This window comes from Apodemus sylvaticus, chromosome 1 (assembly GCF_947179515.1).
Source record: "Apodemus sylvaticus chromosome 1, mApoSyl1.1, whole genome shotgun sequence".
Lineage (NCBI taxonomy): Eukaryota > Metazoa > Chordata > Mammalia > Rodentia > Muridae > Apodemus > Apodemus sylvaticus.
In genome coordinates, this window is record NC_067472.1 from 202,365,748 (window position 1) to 202,386,587 (window position 20,840).

The 20,840-nt window shown below is 51.8% G+C and overlaps 1 protein-coding gene across 1 annotated transcript in view; it reads right to left on the minus strand.

Moving 5' to 3' along the window:
- The window catches only part of Nova2 (NOVA alternative splicing regulator 2), a 32,384-nt gene extending 26,341 nt beyond the window's left edge, over positions 1 to 6,043 (minus strand). The window contains exon 1 of the mRNA XM_052171965.1: positions 5,769 to 6,043. Coding sequence (XP_052027925.1) covers positions 5,769 to 6,042 — 274 coding nt within the window. The 5' untranslated portion in view covers position 6,043. The remainder of the gene's footprint in view (positions 1 to 5,768) is intronic.
- Between the last annotated feature and the right edge of the window lie 14,797 nt (positions 6,044 to 20,840).

Below are 20,840 nucleotides of genomic sequence, written 5' to 3' on the forward strand. Positions count from 1 at the left end.
AAATGCATGGACACACCACACACATGCACACACACACACACACACACACACATGCACATACACACATGCCCATACTCGCATACACATGTACATACTTACATGCACACGGGGTCAAAGAGGCACACATCTTAGAGAGGTTGCTTTTCTCCTCTACCATGTCTAGTGAGAACCAAAGTTGGGATAGGAGAGTTGACATGTTATATGAAAGGAAGCGGAGGCCAGGGTGTGGGATTGGAACGTCATTGAAAGCATGGGGGACGTTGAGGGTGTGGTGTGGCAGCATGTGCTGGGAAGGGGTGGGGTCTCAGGCATCTGGGGTCCCTCTATGAATGACTATGTACCAGTCTGTGCAGAAAGCAGCCTGTCTGGATTGTGCTTGTTCAGAGTAACATGCTGAAGGTGTGATGCTATCAGAGAGACCGAGAGACCGGTGCACTGTGTGCCTGGAGAAGCAGCACAGGGGCAGAACCCTGGCCTAGCAGGTGCTGGCTTCAGTTCTCTAGCATTCCAACATAGAAGAAGAAAGGAGGGGGGAAGGTGGGGCCGGCAGGATGACTTATCGAGTGAAGGTCCTGTCACCAAATCCAATGACCTGCGTGTGATGCCTGGGACCCACAATACGGAAGGAGACAAGCAGTGTCTATAAGCTGACCTGACATGCCCTCTGCTTGAATGAATAAATGTGATATGATTGTAAACAAACCAAACCAACCAAACATCAAGGGTAAAGCCCCCTTAGGGCAACTCTCTCTTAGATGTCCCCCAAAACGAAACAAAACCAAAACAAAAAAACCCTCCAAGAACTGGGACCGCAGAGATGGCGAGCCAGTTAAGAGCTCATACAAAGTAACTCCAGATCCAGGGGAGTCTCACGCCTCTCGCCGCCAGGGCACACACACATGAGCGCGGGCACACACGCGCGCGCGCACACACACACACAATTTAAAATAATAAAAATAATTTTTAAAAAGAATTAGTCAACCAGGCCGTGGTGGTACATGTCTTGGGAGGCAGAGGCAGGGGCAGATAAATCTCTGAGTTCAAGGCCAGCCTGGTCAACAGAATGAGTTCCAGGACACCCAGGGTCACACAGAGAGACCCTGTCTCGAAAAAATACCATAAACAAACAAACAGGATCAGTTTTCCAGATTCCTGGCGGTCGTGTAGGGAGTTATGATGGGGCGAGGGAATGGCCCCTCGGTGACGGTGCCAGCAAGGGGCTGTGGGTCTCCAGGGCCCACATGCATGCCAGGCACTCGGACGGACCTTCGGGATCACCTGCTGCAAGTCCCATGCCAAGCACGTGTCACTGATATGCTTTGGACCTTGCAAGGTTTCCTTCCGCGACTCCATTTTTTTGTTTTGTTTTGTTTTTTTGTTTTTTGGATTTGGTTTTTCTGAGACAGGGTTTCTCTGTGTAGCCCTGGCTGTCCTGGAACTCACTCTGTAGACCAGGCTGGCCTCGAACTCAGAAATCCGCCTGCCTCTGCCTCCCAAGGGCTGGGATTACAGGTGTGCGCCACCACTGCCCGGTGCTGCGACTCCTTTTTTAAAATGTGTAGAAGAGCTTTGCTTAAGCACAGTGTACACAGACACACAGGTGAGCAAAACCTTCCGAGACATGAATTAAATCTTAAAGCAGTGTTTGCCAACATGGCATGTGCACCGCACGCATGCCTAGTGCTCTCGGGATGCAGAAGAAGGCACTGGGTCCCTGGGGCTGTAGCTACAGTCGGTCGTGGAGCCGCTATGTAGGCGCTGAGAATCGGACCAGGGTCCTCTGCAAGAACATGTCTTCCTAACTGCTGAGCCACCTCTCCAGTCTCATTGCTCCCGGGCTCTGGTCCTGGTGGCCTTTCCTTTGTGTTGTGGGTAAGGGCTTCTGGGCTTGAGATCTGGGTAGGGAGCTCCTGGGGTGTGAGGTACACCTCTGCCTGCAGGCGGTGAGGCAGTAGAGGTGGGAATACAGGTAACATTATGGTCTGCACTACAGGTACCACTCCTTTACATTTATGTTTCATCAGTGTGTGCGTGTGTGATGCCCGTGTGAGATGGCTCATGTGCCACGCCTGGAGCAGGCGGGTGGCTCTCTCCTCTCACCTTTCTGTGGGATCGGGGATCCCGGACACATGACCAGGCGCGTGCAGGAAGCACCTGTTCCAGCTGAGCCACCTTGAGGCACTCCTGGGGACATCCTTAAATTTACCAGAGCGGTTTTCTTCCCAGACCTTGGTACTGCATATAGAACTCAGTGTCTTGCACACACCAGGCAAGTATTTGATTGTAGAGCTGTACCTCAGCCCTCCACAGGGCGTGGGAGGATTCTCGGCAGGGTCTCTGCCACTGAGCCTCGTGCCCAGCCCCTCACTGGTACATTCTAGGCCAGGTCCCCACTAGGGGATTCCAGGTAAAGGCTCCCTAGCTAAACTATGTCCCCAGCCTCGTTTTTAAATTTGTTCATTCACTTTATTTTGTCATCATATCATCATTATTATTGGTTTTTTCGAGACAGGTTTCTCTGTATAGCCCTGGCTGTCCTGGAACTCACTCTGTAGACCAGGCTGGCCTTGAACTCAGAAATCTGCCTGCCTCTGCCTCCCAAGTGCTGGGATTAAAGGCGTGTGCCACCACTGCCTAGCTTGTCATTATTTTTGAGACAGGGTCTGGCTATGTAGCCAGGATATCCTTGAACTTCCAATCATCCTGCCTTCGCCTTTCCGTAGCTGGGATTTCATGTAGTTTCTTTTATTTCTTCAAATAACCCTGAGTTGGATTTTCTCCCAGTCTCTTTACTGGAACCCTCTTGCCCTGAGTATTTCTTTTACCTCCCAATGGCACCTGTCAGCCGGGCGGACGTCCAGACACAGCCAGAGGGATCACTATCTCCTGGCCTTCCACTTCCCTACCCACAAGGAGGAGGGCGAGAGCTGGGTTTGCATGCATTGCTCTCACGGGTGAGGCCCTCACCGCTCTGAACCTCAGAGTCCTCTTCTCAACAGGACCTTCACCATAGAGTCTGTCCACACAGCAGAGCCGATCTCTGAGTTCAAACCCTGCTTCCTCTTAGCTGAATGATCTTGCCCAATTCTCTCTGTGCTTCTCTTGTTCATTTGAAAGACGGTTAACAGAACTGGAGGTACTCAATGGCCCATGTTCAGAACTTTCCACAATACTTCCCAGCACCATAAATGTCAGCCATTATTGTAATGTATTGTTTTGTTTGTTTGTTTGCTTTTACGTCATAGCACATTGGGAGAAGGAGACACAACTGCACGTCAGGCATTAAGCATCCATATTGCCAGCCATTATGACATCATCAGTGTCATTACTGTCATGTCTATATTGGGAAGCTGGGGACATAGACTCTGGAAAAGGAGCAAGTGTCCTAGAGCCACCACTGTCCCCAATTAAAGGGAACCAGAAAATCCAAGATCAAAGTCGTTAATGCTCGCCCTGCCCCAGACCTTCCTCTCAATAGAGGACCCACCCTTTTTTATCTCCTCATACTCGGTTAGGAGGCGGGGAAGGGTCTGCAGCTATGGTCCCTAAGACTCCACTTAGTTTCAGCAAGGTAGAAGGAAGCGCTGCAATCCCAGTGGACCGAGAAGTCCAGGGCTCAATAAATCCTGGACCTGTCACTTAGGGGCCTTCGACCTTGGACAAGTTGTTTCATCCTGAAGAGCCTCAGTTTCCCTCTCTGGTAGAAACGCACCTCAAATGATCTCTTTCGGAGGATTGTATTGGGAAATTCACCCAAATCTCGGAGCCTGCCTGATGGTAGTGAAGTGCCACAGGGCAGCACTTGAAGGGACCTTCCTTAGCAGCTACTTGCTGTGATGTGCCGCCCAGCCAAATCTGGGTCCCCGATCTTTACTGGGACTGGCAACAGCAGCAGGGCAGGAAGGAAGAAAGGAAGTCGGCTTTGGACATTTTCATTTGGCACATGCTGGGGGTGGGAGCAGGAAGATAGACAGGAAATTCTCCTTCACCCCTCCCCCAACTTCCCTTTCCTCCAATTTCTGCTGAGCACCCTCCCATGCGTCCAAGGGAACTGGGGCTCCTGTCCCACCTGGCTTGAGGTGAGGGGTGAGAGCAAGAACTGGGGGCTTGTACATATGCCAGGGTGGGAAGTGGGCATCTGACTGCTGCCGCGCCAGGCTGGAGGAAGGAGATGTACACACACACACACACACACACACACACGTAAAGACAAGATGGGGAGGGGACTTTGAACAGGGTGATCATGAAGGAGAGTCTGTGTATTTTGGGGTCTCCTTCTTCTCAGAGAGCCAGAGTGCCCCGAGGACCGCTCTTTTCCCGTGTCCTACTTGTTTGCCTTCACATGGAGGAGAGTAAGGAGTCCTGTGCGTAGCGTGGCTCTCTCTGCTATGCACACCTCTCCCGGATGACACACGTAGAGGGTCCGCTTTCTGCAGCCTGCATGTCTCCGAGGCATCTAACACTGAGCTGCCTCATGAACGTGTGCCCCCACACACACGTCCTCCTCTCGTGTACATCCTATATCTCCCCTACATCTCTAGCGTGACACACCCAGCTATTCCACACAGAGCTTCCTGTGTTATGCACTTCCACACACATTTGGGTGTCACACATCTCCACGCTCCAGGGTGTTTTAAGTACACAACCTCAGTCGCTTGGAACTCCATTTTTTCCGACTTCCTTGGGAACACACCCTCAATGGGTTTCACTGAACCACAAGCCCCGGCTCTTCCTTTTCAAACCCCCATCCCTCCAGTTACACACCCCCCTCTGATGTCACTGCTGCACACCTCCATGTGTCACACCCAGCCTCTCTGGAGTCACACCTACACCCTTTTCCATGTCACATCCCAGCGCCAGCTTCTCCTGCTCCCACTCCGCCCTGTACACCGCGGTATCCCACACACAGAACCCCTCTCCTCATCCACACATATTCTCATGGTTCACACCCGGAGTCCATCCTCTCTGCCTCCCTACACACCCCTGGGCATGCCACACACCCCCCTCACTCATGTGTCACAGAACAAGAGCCCCCTTTGCAGCGATAAGCACACACCTTCCCTTGGAGGATCTCACATTCGTCTCTACACACAAACTCACACCCCCTACCCTGTCACATCCATGGTCCCTTAATGCCACATAGCCAGGCCCCGCAGGTTCCACCACAGATACACACCTGTCCTAGCCTTCCATCTCGTTCCCCTCCAGTTTTACACACCCACCCTTTCTTCCATGTCACCCAACACACCCACCCAGCCTGTCTCCATGCACGGTCCTGCATACAGTCCACACCCGCCCCTTTCTGGGACAACCCTTGCTCAGGACATCCCCAGGGAGAAAGGCTCAGAAGCTCTCGGTCCACAGGCCTGACTCTACTCCTTCCCCTCCCCCAACCGGGACACGCAAGCCCAAGGGAACACCCCTGCCCCGAAAGGGTCACATCACACACCCCTCAAGGACACACTGGCCCAGAAGGGACCCACGCCCCTCATCCTTGTCTCCCTCATACACCACAAGGACACTTACCACCCCCTCCCCCCCAGCCCCTCTCGTCGCAGACAAAGCTCTCAGCCCCCGGGGCCTCGGCGACAAGAGAAAGGGTCCGTCCGGGTCCCCATCTCCTCGCAGAGGGGTGCCCCTCTCCTCCCTGGAGCACTTGCACCTGCCAGCCCTGGATGGGGGGGGGCATGATGGAGGACGACGATGCCCCCTTCGGCGCGCGATCCCCCCCCCACGCCCCACGCCGCGGTCCCTCAGCTTTGCCTCACCTCCCGTGTTGCTGCGCTTGGTGCAGACCACCTCGGGGGGCGTCTCGAGGGGTCTCTTGCGGGAATCCGGGGCCTCGGGCTCCATGGGGGGGGCCTGGGGCGGCGGCTGCTGCTGCTGCGGCGGCTGCGGCGGCGGCGGCTGCTGTGGCGGCGGCGACGGCTGCTGGGGAGGCTGGGGTTGCGGCGGCGGCGGCGGCGGCGGGGGCGGCGGCGGCTGCGGGGCCGCGGAGGCCGTGAAGAGGCCGTGCACCGCGCCGGCGGCCATCATCCTCATGGTGGGGGGGCGGAGGAGGGGGAGGGGAGGGAGGGGGAGGGGAGGGGGCGGCGAGGAAGGGGGAGGGGAACGGCGGGGAGGGAAGCAGGAGGGGGCGGGGGGGGGTGGAAGCGCTGACAGAGCTGGAGGACGGAGGGGAGCAGAGTGGAGAGGGTTTGGGGGGGGGGATAGAGAACTGAGGGGTGGGGTTCTGGTCTCTCAAAGATCACCGAAGCCGGTCACTTGGCTGAGCCGGTAGGATGCAGAGGTGTAGACGGGGCACTCTCTCTGTACCCTTTCTTGAGGGCTCCCCACAGATGCGAGGGGCCGAGCCCCCCCTCCCAAGGCCCTTCTCAGGGCGGGGGGCCGGAGATAAGAAGCGGAGGCGGTCGCTAGTGGGGGCCCGGGGGGCAGCGTGCGAGGGCAGCGGCGGAGACCCGGCTGGTGGTGGTGGTTGCTGGCCCGAGCATCTTCTCAGCTAGGATCCTTACAGCGTCCTGGCCCCTCCCACCCGCGCAAGGTCACGCCCATGGTAGGCAAGGCCACGCCCTTCGTCGCCCCCATTGGTCCACCGGGTCTCCGGGTTGGCCACGCCCATCACGCTTGGAAGCTACAGACCTGACTACCCCCCCTGCAGGGTATAATAAGGACCGCGAGGCTCTTCCACGCCTTCCTTCCTTACCCTTCACCCTTTTATTTGCGGAGGGGCGTGACTGGACAGAGTGTAATGTAGCCCAAGCTGGCTTTGAACTCACTAAGTAGCTCAGGCTAGATTTGACCTTTTGATTCTCCTGCCTCCATCCCTCGTCCCCTTTTCCTTCTAATGAGCATCACTTGTGCACTTGTCATGTGCCAGGAGTGGCTCTAATAGATTCTTACTTGAATCCCACAGTGGAAAACCGATGGGACGTACTTTTAGTGTTCTGCCTTACAGATGAGGACATTGAGCCTTAGGGACCCGAAACAGGCAAGCGTGGGTGCTCACTCATGTATCTCAGCACTTGACGGGATGAGGTAGGAGAATTGCCTTGAATTTGAGGACAAGCTGGGCTACACCGTAGGACCCTTTGTTAAAAAACAAACAACCAAATCAACAAGAAACAAAACAAACAAACAAACAAAAAAAAAAACGAAAGAGAAAAGAAGAGGAAACAATGGTTAGGGGTCAAAATAAGAACTGTCCCTTCATGTCATCTGACTGTCAGCAAGGAAATTCCCCCCTTTGGATGGTCCATCTCTCCATGAAGAGTGGACCTAAGGCTGCTGTCGGGCTCCGGCGACTGAAATCAAGTTAAAGCAAGTAACTGTCACAGAAGCCTGACCTGTGCTAGGTCCTCTCAACGGTACTGATGGCCCACCCACTGGGTGACAGATACTGCCCTAGACCCTGGGACGCAGTACGGAACCAAACAGCCTTAGTGCTTTGTAGAGTAAGTATTATCATTCTGGTCACTCGTCAGAAGATTTTGATTTTTCAGATGACAGAACGGAGGCTGCAGAGAGGCTTTTCCAAGGGCACATGGCTAGACAGAGAGAAAACTGGGATTTGGACAGAGGACAAGTCTAATTCCAGAGCCTGAAGCTATAGGAGGTTCTTCTTGGAGTGGGTTGTTGCCAATATTCTGTGTTCTCAGATATATGCGTTTTCTGCTCCCTGGATTTCTGGTCTCCAAGGCTTCCTTTCTTTCTAGCTTGGTCAGAGGAAAGTTTAGCCCCAGAGGGGTCCAGGAGGCGGTAGTTGTGGCAGCTGGGGGTAGGGGGAGTCTGTGGAACTCGGATCTCCTCCACCCCACCTGCCCCTCCCATGCTATGCTCTCAGGTCTCCAGGACAGTAGAAGCAGCAGATGGCCTGGGGTGGATGAGGTGGACGCCCATCTGTCCCCTCCCCCCATTGTCCCTTCAGCCAAGGGGGATGGGAGGGGGTTGTGGTCCACTGCAGTCTGGATCCTCCCCCTCTATCTTCCTGGAGGGAGCCGAGGAGCTGGTTGCCATGGAGACCGAGAAGAGGCAAGAGGGGATGCAGGGAAATACTGAGGTTGGGCTGAGATCCACACCTAGGACCTTAGCATCTCACAGACCCACACTACACAGATGCAGTCTCCCGACATCCGCAGAGTTGAATGTGAAGTTCTCCACGAAAATACATACTCAGCCACACAGGGCACATGTCTCACACTGATTCAGAAAGACTGACAGGAGAGGACCACTGAAACATGTCTGAACACACACACACACACACACACCTATAATGCACACTCAGTCATTCAGACCAAAACCACGGCACAAGCTCCCATGCACAAATAGATAGATGTGTATTTAATATCAAAGCAGGGATATCTAATATCCAAATATGTCCCATGTAGGCGTTTTCAGACTCACCGATCCAAATTTGTTCCCCCACCCCCCACCCCAGAAGTTACACATATGTGATCAAAGCCACAAGAAACATAGAACCTCGCTTACATAAGACATACATATCAGTGCCGTGGGGAGTCTAAACTGGGTGGCCTTCTCTATAGCTTAACATGAGCTGTGTGCTGTGCATATCTAGATACAGGACGAGCAAAGCCTGGCATTCACAATGACTGGACCTCAAGGACCACTCACCGACGAGTGCACACGGCACACTTGGGCGGCTGTGTGTTGAGATGCCCCCACCCCTTTCCCCAAGTCACGCCTGCAGTTTCAGTCCCACCCAGCCCTCCCAAACGCTCCTGTTTGGACCCACACAAAACAGCATGGTTGGTCGGGCACTCACACTCACACAAACACAAACCTCCTCCTAGATATTTTTAAACCAAGGCTAGTTCTGCTGTCATGGCAACCGCCCCAAACCCATCACCATAGCAACCCAACGTCAGCTTTCCAAGCACCAAATCCTGGGGGATTGCAAGGCCCCAATCATTGGTAGGTGGAGGGGGCTGCACCCTCTCCCTTCCTCTGGGCCACCCCAGTGCTTTTGGGGGGCTGGCTACCCAGTCTGGACAGGGTCCAGGGACCAGGGCCACCAGAGACTCACACCAAGCTGGCAAAGGGCAGCTTCAGCCCTCTCCTGTCTCTGCAATGCTGTCTGCAGGAGCTCATTGGTCCGCAGGTGGGCTTCAAACTGGACACGCATGCGTGTGTAATTTACATGCTGGGCGACTTGGCTATAACCTTACCCTCTCTGTGTCTTATTAATTCAGAAAACGTTCCATTCATGCTCAACCCTTGTGAAGGATCAAACTGTAATTCGGTGGCAAGAAGCCCATGCTGGAGTTGGTGAGCAGGCTCAGTGCCCGCCACCCTGAGCTTCCAGGACCTGGATTTGATCCCTGGGACCCACATTACAGAAATGGCTACTGCAAGTTGTCTTCTGACCTTCTGCCCCCAACCCCCACCCATACACACACCAATGAACCATAATTTAAAAAAATATAACTGAGGCAGACATGGTCTAACCGTCCCAGTTTCTAACTTAATGTGAACAAATGCAATGGATTTTCTTTCTCTGAGACAAACTTGTTGGTAAATAATTTAATAATAATCACACAGGGCTGCTGGGAACATGTCCTAACGCTGAGGGGGTGGACCACTGTTTTAAGAATTTTGCAGGTACTAACTAATTTAAGACTTAACGATGGTTATGCGGATAGGTTATTATTATGATTTTCCTTTTTCAGAAATGGAAACAGGCCTGGAGAGTATGCTGCCACCTAGGTACTAAGGCTTTTTTTTTTTTTTTTTTTTTTTTTTTTTTTTTTTTTTTTGGTTTTTGGTTTTTCGAGACAGGGTTTCTCTGGTACTAAGGATTTTTAAGGGAGTGAATCTATGACCTTGTGCATGGTAGCCAAGAGCTAGTGCCGATACATTTCCAAACCCCTGGGGAGGGGAGATTCTAGGCAAGGGCTCTGCCACTGAGCCACGCCCCCAGCCCCTCACTGGGGGATTCTAGGCAAGGGCTCTGCCACTGAGCCACACTCCCAGCCCTTCACTGGGGGATTCTAGGTGGGGCTCTACCACTGAGCCACGCCCCCAGCCCCTCACTGGGGATTCTAGGCGGGGCTCTACCACTGAGCCACGCCCCCAGGCCTCTCACTGTAGGATTCTAGGCGGGGCTCTACCACTGAGCCACGCCCCCAGCCCCTCACTGGGGGATTCTAGGCAGGGGCTCTACCACTGAGCCACACCCCCAGTCCCTCACTGGGGGATTCTAGGCAAGGGCTCTGCCACTGAGCCACACTCCCAGCCCCTCACTGGGGGATTCTAGGTGGGGCTCTACCACTGAGCCACGCCCCCAGCCCCTCACTGGGGATTCTAGGCGGGGCTCTACCACTGAGCCACGCCCCCAGGCCCCTCACTGTAGGATTCTAGGCGGGGCTCTACCACTGAGCCACGCCCCCAGCCCCTCACTGGGGGATTCTAGGTGGGGCTCTACCACTGAGCCACACCCCCCAGTCCCTCACTGAGGGGATTCTAGGCAGGGGCTCTACCACTGAGCCACGCCCCCAGCCCCTCACTGCAGGATTCTAGGCGGGGCTCTACCACTGAGCCACGCCCCCAGGCCCCTCACTGTAGGATTCTAGGCGGGGCTCTACCACTGAGCCACGCCCCCAGCCCCTCACTGGGGGATTCTAGGTGGGGCTCTACCACTGAGCCACACACCCCAGTCCCTCACTGAGGGGATTCTAGGCAGGGGTCTACCACTGAGCCACGCCCCCAGCCCCTCACTGCAGGATTCTAGGCGGGGCTCTACTGAGCCACACCCCCCAGTCCCTCACTGAGGGATTATAGGTGGGGCTCTAGCACTGTGCCACGCCCCCAGCCCCTCACTGTGGGATTCTAGGCAGGGGCTCTACCACTGAGCCACGCCCCCAGTCCCTCACTGGGGGATTCTAGGCAAGTACTCTATGGCTGAATGACACTGCCAGTTCTCTCTCTCTCTCTCTCCCTTTCTTTCAGAGATGAGGTCTCTCTATTCTCTTTATGTGTTCCTGGCCGGCCTGGAACTCACAGAGATCCTCCTGCTTCTGCTTCTCTAGTGCGGAGACTACCAACAGGAGCCACTATACCAGGCTTACTTTTCGGTTTTTTTTTTTTTTTTTTTTTTGACCCAGGATCTCAGTAAGTTACCCAGGCTGGCCCTCAACTAACAACCCTCCTGCTTCTGCTTCCCAAGAGCCTGTCTGGAATTACAGGGCTGCACCACCAGGCCCCTGACAAGCACCGTTTTTTAAAGGATGGCATTTGAAGCCAGGAAGCCAAGGACCCATTTTTAGCCATCTTTCTCCTCTGCTTCTCAATAAGGGAGTTTGGAGGAGTGGGCAGCCTGGCGGATTCTTGGAGAGACTTTGCAGATGAAGTGAGAGGCTTCAGCTTTCTAGCCTGTGAAACGGAGGATGATAAGGTACCGCTGGCTGGGACGTAATGAGGATGCCCTGAGCAGTTCTAAGGGGCCTCTGAGGACTGGCTGGCTCCTGGCGCCCGGTGTAGGTGGGAGCAGATCGGGAGAGGCGGGACTAGTGGGCAAGCGGGCAGGTATCAAGTGCGCAGGCTCAGGGGAGAGACCGGCCCCGCCCTCTTCCTCTCCCTTCCAGCTGGGTGACCTCTCCCCAGGCTGGGCTCTTTCCTAGTCAGTCAAATGGGAATCTTAACAGTGCTGAAGGTGTGGTGAGGAGTTCACCAGCCCAAGCCAGCAAAACAAAGAGCCCAATTTGAGCTGCAGTGACTATCATACAACTCGGGATTTGGGAGAGGCAGGTCTGTGTGGTGCAGGGCTTTGCAAACTTTCTGAATTCGCTTTAAAGACTTAGTTTCTGGGCTCAGTGTGGGAAGGCCCTGGCCAAGCTGGGTGACAGAGTCTGAGCCATGGGACCCTCCTAATGAAAGGAGAACACGGAGTTCTGGGATTGTCATTTGATCTCCACGAACCCCAACCCTTCACACAAAATATGTTTATCTTAATTTGACCACCTTTAATTCCAGCTCAGGGAGGTGGAGGCAGGCAGATCTCTGCTCCAGGCCACTCTAGTCTACAGAGTGAGTTCTATACAGAGCCATACAGAGAGTTCTGTACAGCCAATGCTATACAGAGAGACCCTGTCTCAAAAAAGAAACAAGCAAACAAACAAAAATTTATACTATTCATATAGTGTTTTGCCTATATGTATGTATGAGCACCACGTATGTGCCTGGTGCTCAGAGGTTGGATTCTCCCTGGAACTGGAGTCAGGGATGATTGTGAGCCACTCTGGGGGTATCGGGAGCTAACTCAGGTCTTCTGCAAGAGCACTAAGCACTCCTAACTGCGGAGCAATGTATCCAGCTCCGAAGTAAAAATTTAAAAGGAATTCCTTTTTGTTGCAATGCAAGGCATAAAACTGAACACGAACATTTTTTAAATGAAAATATAGGTTCCATTTACTGTAGTCCAGGAGACAGAGAGAGAGAGAGAGAGAGAGAGAGAGAGAGAGAGAATGCGCGTGCGCGTGTGTGTATGAGTGTTGATTTTTGAAAGAGTCTCATGCAACCTGGGCTAGCCTGAGCTCCCTAAATAGCTGACAACTGAGCTTCCAGATCCTCTGGCTGGGGCTACAGGTACATGTTCTGCTACATCTTGTTTAGAGCCACTTCTACCTTGTTCTGTCACTCCATCTCTCCTGCTCCTCCTCCTCCTCTCCTTCCTCCTCTCCTTCCTCCTCCTGTCCCTTCTCCTTCCTCTTTTCCCTCTTCCTCCTCCTCCTCTCCTTCCTCCTTCACTTCCGTCTTACAGAGTCTCCTTGTGTAGACCAGGCTGGCTCCAGAGTCACAGGGATCAGCCTGCGTCTGCCTCCCAGGAAATTGAGGAAATGTTATGTGAACATGGGAACACGGGAACATACCGTATACACACAGATTAAGCACTTACCAATGCTGAGTACAAAGCAGTTTATTCTAAAATACCGTGTGTGCTTCCAGCATTTGTTAGGATGAGAGCAAACTCACACACTGAAGGCATGATGCTCGTATACTTTAAAGACCTGAATCTGGGCTGAGCATTAGAGCGTCTTCATCATTCTCCAGAGTTAGCTGATACTCTAACTTCACTGTCATCCGTGCCCAGAACACTGCTTAGCCTGTGTACTATAGAGTCGTAAGTGTCTGTGTGTGGTGGCACAGACCTGTAATCCCAGTGCTTGGGAGCCGGAGGCAGGAAGATCAAGAGTTCCAGGCTGGCCTTAGCTATGCAATGAGTTGGGGACCGATCTAACTATGTGAGATCTTGTCTAATACCCAAGAAAAACAAAGCAAAGTGGTGGAAGTGTGTTTAGGGCTGGCTCCCAAATGGTTGGAAATTCTGTCCTACCCTTGAGCTAAAATTCATTTCCTGGTTGTTTTAGTGCCTGTGTGTGGAGCCTAGAGGCCCAACTGCCTTTTCTTCAGGAGCTTTTGAGGCAGGGCCTCTCATTGGCCTAGAGCTTGCTGAGCAGATCAGGTGGGCGACTCAACAAGCCTCAGGGGTCCTCCTGCCTCGTCTCCCTGGCACTGGGATTGCAAGTGTGCACCTCCCCCCGTGGCTATTTGACAGGGGATCCAGGGATCCAACTTTGGTCCTCACACACAGCAAACACTTTACCTGAGCTATCTTCTGGATCCTCTTTTCTTTCTTTCTTTAAGTTTTTTTAAATGTGTATGGGTGTTTGCCTGAATATGTGTCTATGGACAGAGTGCAAGGAGTGCCCTGGGAGGCCTGAAGAGAGGACCAGAACTGCAGAACCGGAGTTACCAATGATTGTGGGCCACCACTCGGGTGTGAGGACCTGAATCTGGGTCATCTGGAATAGCAGCAGTGTTCTTAACTCTCCAGCCCCTTCCCACTTTTAAATCATCCTGGGTATGGAACCCCTCTCCCCCTCCCTGCACCTTGCACATACTGGGCAAATACCCTTACTATGGAGGTAGACTGTAGACAAACGCTGGGCCCTAGCCCATGGGTTTGTTATACCTAATGACTTCTTCATAAGATGGAAAAATACTGGACCAGAGAAATCTTACATTTTTGAGACAAGGTCTCATAGCCTTGATTGCACTGGACCTGGCTGTGTAGCTAAGGCTGGCCTTGAATTCCTAATCCTCCTGCCTGAACCTCCCAAGTGCTGGGATTACAGGTATGAGCAGAGAGGATTTTATTTTCCCTGGAGCTCACAGGAATTTGGAGGCAGAGCCAGGGCTAGAGTCCTCTCTTGTCTCTCAGCCTCTATCCCAGCACTGGCTACCACTTTGGTGGTTCTGGCATCTGACTGAGTCCCCACCCCACACCCCAACCTTAACATCTCTCCAGGACTCTCCGGGAATTGCCACTGGGATCAATTCCAAACTCTGTCAGTTGCTCTGGCCAGAAACCCTGCGGTTGCCCTAGGCACTTGTGTTTTCCCAAGCACCAGACAAAGCCATCAGCAGACCCTTTCTTTGGGGGCCTTGGGATTACAAATCTCCTCACAAGATTACAAGTTTCCTCACTTCTGTCAGCAGCCCCAGGTCCTCAGTACCTTCCCTCACAGGCACTGATGGGAGTCTTGTCCTTCATTTGACTGCTACTGTGCTGGCCTCCCCACTCCAGGCTGCAGCTGTGGTCTTCTTTTTCGTCTTGTTTGCTTGGTGTTTGAAGCCCAGTCTCTGGAAGCCACAGCTGACCTTGAACTCACTACACGGTCCTCTGGGTCCCCTGCCCCTGCCTGACAAGTGCCGTGCCCACAGGCTTCTGACACTGACACTGTATCTCCCTCTCCTCTCTCTCTCTCTCTCTCTGTCTGTCTCTCTGTCTGTCTCTGTCTCTCTCTGTCTCTCCTCTCATTTTCTTTCTCTCTTCTCCTTCCTTCCTCCCTCCTTATTTCTTTCCCTCCTTCTTTATGGGTTCTTTATGGGTTCTTTATTTTTCATATGTGTGTGTGTGTGCATGTGTGTGTGCATGTGTGTGTATGTATGTGTGTGCATGTGTGTATGTGTGTGTATGTGTATGTGTGTGTATGCGTGTGTATGTGTGTATGTGTATATGTGTGTGTGTGCATGTGTGTGTATGTGTATGTGTGTGTGCATGTGTGTGTATGTGTGTGTGTATATGTGTATGTATGTGTGTATGTATGTGTGCATGTGTGTGTATGTGTGTGTATGTGTGTGTATGTGTGTATATGTGTATATGTGTGTGTATGTGTGTGTGTATGTGTATGTATGTGTGTGTATGTGTATGTGTGTGTATGTGTGTGTATGTGTATGTATGTGTGTGTGTGTGTATGGGCGCGCTCATATGTGTGCGATGTGTGTTCAGATGCTCAGGAACTGAACTGACAGGCATTTATGAGCCACCATGTAGGGGAGCCAAACCCACTCCTCTGCAAGAGCAGTGAGTGTTCTTAATCGCTGAGCCATTTCTCCAGCGCTAAGTTTTGCTTATTACCACACTGACTAGTAGCGCATTGTATATTTCCTGTGTCATTTCATGTGTAGATAGACACCACCTCTGATCTTTGTTGCTGCGAATCACAGCTCATGGGGATGGAGGTGCGGTGCCAGCATCTCGGTGTGCTGCCTGTGGCTGTACTTCCACAGTTTGTGGAAGAAGGGGCTTCTGTCTGTCCTTCCACAAATGTGGAGAAACTGAGACATGAGGAACAAGGCTACACCACAAGCAGAATTGGGCTTTTGTTTGTTCAGTTTGAGACGGGATCTCATGTAGCACAGACTGGTCTGGAATTCACTGTGCATCTTTCAATTTCCAATCCTCCTGCCTCTCTCTACCTCTAAATGCTGGGATTACAGGCAAGGACACCATGCCTGGCCTGGCCTGCTCCTGAGTGTTTTTTAGTTTTTTTTTTTTTTTTGTGTGTGTGTGTGTGGGGGGGGTTGTTTGTTTGTTTGTCATTTTAACATAAGCTAGCATTCTCTGGGAGGAGGAAACCTCAGCTGAGGAATGGTCTCCACCACACTGGCCCGTGGGCAAGTCTTTGGGGCATTTTTCTTAGAAAACGATGGCTGTGAGAGAGGGTCTAGCTCATTCCTGGTGACACCACCCCTGCCTGGGCAAGTGGACCTGGCTCGCATGAGAAAGCAGGCTGGGCAAACTGGTTGGTGAGCGCGTGACGCTCCTCCGTGGTCCCCACTCGTGGTGCTCCTCCGTGGTCCCCACTCGTGGTGCTCCTCCGTGGCCCCTGCTTCAGATCTTGCCTCCAGGTTCCTGCCCTGACTTCCTTCTGTGAGGTATAAGCTGAGCAAGTCCTTTCCTCCCAAGGTCCCTTTGGGTCGTAGTGTTTATCACAGCAGCCGGGTTTCTTCCATGCTTGGCGGACCGCGCGACCGCGGGGGGCGGGGAGGAGCACAGCACCCGCTGAGCCGCACCGCCATCGCCTTCCTTAGAATTGAATTTAGGGTCACGGGTGTATTAGGCAAATACTGAGTTAGGCTTCGACTCCTCCTGGCTACAGGGGTAAGGGCGTCATGCTCCTGCGCTTTCTCTCTCCTTGCCAGACCTCCCTTCTCCCTGTCAAGGACCCGTGGGCATTTAGTGTACGCTGTCATCTTTGGAGACAGCTTTTGGGAGCCGGTTATCTCCTCCCACTTACGGGGTCTGGGAATTGAACTTGGGTTGTCGGGCTTGACAGCAAGGACCTCTAGCGCTTAGCTTAGCCTTCTTAGCAAGCCTTCTCGCTGGTCCTGGTGGCGTTGACTTTAGCAACATGGCAACCCCAGCGCTTAATCTTTATCTTTCTAGTCTACTCTTTCACACCCATGTGTTACCTCAGTGGTGTTTTATGTGAGCAAAAAAAAAAAAAAAAAGTTGCAAGTGGGGCCAGAGAGATGGCTCAGCGGTTAAGAGCACTGACTGATCTTCCGGAGGACCTGGGTTCAATTCCCAGCATCCATATAGCAGCTCCCAAATGTCTGTAACTCCAGTTCCAGGGGATCTGAAACTTTCAGATCAATGTATATCAAATAAAGTTAAATTAAAAAAAAATGTTGCAAGCTACAAACTCCCTGGGCTCTCCGTGGGACCCTCCTCCTCGGAGTATTGTTACCCTTTGGATTCTCAGACCCATCCTCAAAAGCCCCCTCCTGGCTCCCTCGCGGGCTCCTCTGCTGTTGCCACCTTGCTCGTGGGATGTTTTAGCGTTTGGGTAGCTTCTGGGTCTGCCTGTGTCACGTCTTCATCGCTTCCTGTCACTGGTGACGGACTCTGTCCTCACCAGGTATCCATATTAATCCATCTATCGCTCTCTAATATCCACCATCTTGTCCTATTGTCTATCTGCCTCTTTGTCTTTCCATCAATCGTGTGTGTGTGTGTATGTGTGTGTGTGTATACATATATACATATTTATTTTTAGTCTGTGTGTATTGGATGTTCTGCCTTCATGTACATATGTGCATCACATGTGTTCAGTGCCCACGCAGACTAGAAGAGGACAGAAGATCCCATGGAACTGGGGTTATAGGTGGTTGTGAGCCACCATGTGGGTTCTGAGAACCAAACCCAGGTCTTCTGCAAGAGCACTTTGTTCCCTTGATTGCTGAGGGACAGGGTCTCTCACTGATGCTGGAGTTTTGGCTAGAGTGGCTGGGCGCCAACCCTTGAGGGTCCTCTTGTCTCAGCTGCCTTGTTGCTGAACTGTATATGTGTACTGCCACATCTAGCTTTTATGTGCCTGCTGGGACTCGAACCCTGGTCCTTAGGCTTGTCTAGCAATAATTTAATCTACTGAGATGTCTCCCCAGTCCCAGTATTACTTAGTTTTGTATCATCCACCCATCCACCTATCCATCCACCTAACTACCCATCCATCCATCCACCCACCCATCCACCCACCCACCCATCCACCCACCCATCCACCCACCCATCCATCCACCCACCCACCTACCCACCTAACTACTCACCCATCCATCCACCAACCCATCCACCCACCCATCCATCCACCCACCTAACTACCCATCCATCCACCCACCCATCCATCCACCCACCCACCCACCTACCTAACTACCCATTCATCCACCCACCTACCTACCCACCTAACTACCCATCCATCCATCCACCCACCTACCCACCTAACTACCCACCCATCCATCCACCAACTCATCCACCCACCCATCCATCCACCCACCCACCCATCCACCCATCCACTCACCCACCTAACTACCCATCCATCCACCCACCCTCCCATCCATCCATCCATGCGTGCATCCATCCATCCTTTCAATCCTTTTTTTCCTTCCACCCACCCATCCACCTATACATTCTCGTGTTTCCATTCACCTTTCTAATCTCTCTCTTCTATACACTTGCCTATTTTATTGATCTCTATCTATTATATATTCTACCATCTATCAGTTATCTCCTGTATCTGCTATATAATCTGTCAACTGTTGATCATCTATAACCTATCTCATCTATCATCTATCTATTCTCTTAGCTATCACCATCAGTCTGTCTCACCTGTCACATATTAATATCTCTATAGTCTATTATGTATCTATCTATCATCTATCTATAATCTATGTAATCTAGCCTCGATTCCCCTTCCCTTCCCTTTCCCCCAGCTGAACCCCACTCCTGAACTGAAATCCTCACTTTACTCCCTGGGATCCAGTGCAGGTCTACCAGATAGCCCCAGCTCTCCCCACATTTCCACAGCCAGCCTCCCTGCTGTTCCAGCCATCTAGCTTCCTTTCATCTCACTAAGTGGAAATTTCATCTTGACAGTTACTTTCCAGATTCAAAAAACCTTCAGAATCGCTTTAGGCTCCTCCTCATTCCCTCCCTTCCACGCATGCCATGCAGTCCCTCAGCGAGCGCTGCCACTGCTACCTTGAAGACATGCGCAGACTCTAACCACTCTCGCTGCCTCCACTGCCTCCACCTCTGTAAAAAACGCCATCACTTCTCATTCCAGTCATTTCTTGGTCCTTTGCTTAAAATTGTTTTATTGAGGTGAAATTTACATAACATGAAATTTATCATCTAGAAGTGCATGAGCCAGAGCATTTGCCCACACTTGCAATGCTGTTCAGTCAGCCTTGGTTCAGTTCTAAGGTATTTTTAACACCACCTTCCTGTAGTACCAGGAACCAATAACCCACCTATTGTGCCTATGGACTTGTCTGCTCTAGACATGTTCATAGATCATGTGACCTGTTTGGTGTGTGACATCATTCACACAGCATCATGTTTTGAAGATTCAGCCACGCTGAGGCATGCATCGGTATTCCATTTTTATGACTGGATAATATTCTACTGTAAAGATATATCACATACTGTCCACCTATTCAGCTTTTGATGGCTGTTCAGGCTCTTTGCATATTGTGGCTGCAATGAATATTGCTGTGGTGAACATTCAAGTATCAATATTTGTCCATCTGTTTTCAGTTTTCTTGGGTGCAAACCTGGGAATAGAATTGCTGGGTTATGTGATTTTTCTATTGCTGTAGAATAATACATCAACATTCAAGATATTTGTCAATACAAGAATAATATTGTGTATATATGTATGTATGTATGTATGCATGCATGTGGTGTTAGTACACATGCATGTGCATGTGAAGACGTTCTGTGAGAAAACTTTTCCTAGGGAGATGCAACACACATGTCTACACAGCCTAGATAGGAAACCCATGATAGGTCAAAGTACAGATACCACCAAAGTCTAACTTGGTGAACAATGAGTTTTATTAGGGTTACTTATAAGAGCAGAAATGACTCAAAGATAGCTACATCACCAAAAAGACCACTTCAGTATGGGTGACAGGTCACCAAAGCTGCGATTCTGGAGCATACTGCACAGCCTGTAGGCAGCTCAGCATGTTGGCAAGTGTCCTTTCCAGGTGACTGTGGTCTAAACCTTTTCCAGGCAACTTGGCTTCTTCCAGGCATTTGGTCTGGTGTCAGTCTTCTTAGCAGCTTTCTCTACCACTGAGCCACGCCCCCAGCCCCCTCACGGGGGGGGGGGGGATGATTCTAGGCGGGGCTCTACCACTGAGCCATGCCCCCAGCCCCTCACTGGGGGATTCTAGGCGGGGCTCTACCACTGAGCCACGCCCCCTGCCCCTCACTGGGGGATTCTAGGCTGGGGTGGGGGGGGCTCTACCACTGAGCCACGCCCCCAGCCCCCTCACTGGGGGATTCTAGGAGGGGGTGGGGGGGGCTCTACCACTGAGTCTTTGTCTGCCTGAGCACAGACCAGAGATGAATACTGCATGTCTTCCTCAAGGTCTCCACACCCTATTTTTTGAGAACAGGATCTCTCATTGAACCAGGAACTCACAGAGTAGCTAGGCAGGCTGGCTAGTGAAAGCCTGATATCCTTCTTTGTTTTGTTAGGAATAAGGTAACAGATGCTGTGGTTGTGGCACATGCACCCTGACACACACACACACACACACAATTGAAAAAAGTGTAATCAAAGAAACAAGTAATCTACTCTAGACTGATGCAATGGTGTTTGTGCCTTTATTCCCAGAACTCAGGAGGTAGAGGCAGGGGGATCTCGGTGAGTTCGAGGATAGCCTGATCCTGATTTATATAGTGAAATTCAGGCTATCCTTAAACTCAAAAAAACTTCAGGAGGATGGGGAGAAAGAGAAGAAAGAAAAAGAGCACTGGCTGCTCTTCTAGAGGACCTGGAACTCAGTTTCCAGCATCCACAAGGTGCTTCACAGCCATCTGTAACTACAGGCCGAGTCTTCGGACGCCTCTGCAGGCACCAGGCACACTCGCCGTGCACAGGCATACATGCAGGCATAAAACTCATACACATAAAATAATTAAGTCTAAAACTGTTAAGAAATAACTCTTACTTTGCTGTGTTCTTTGCGATTTA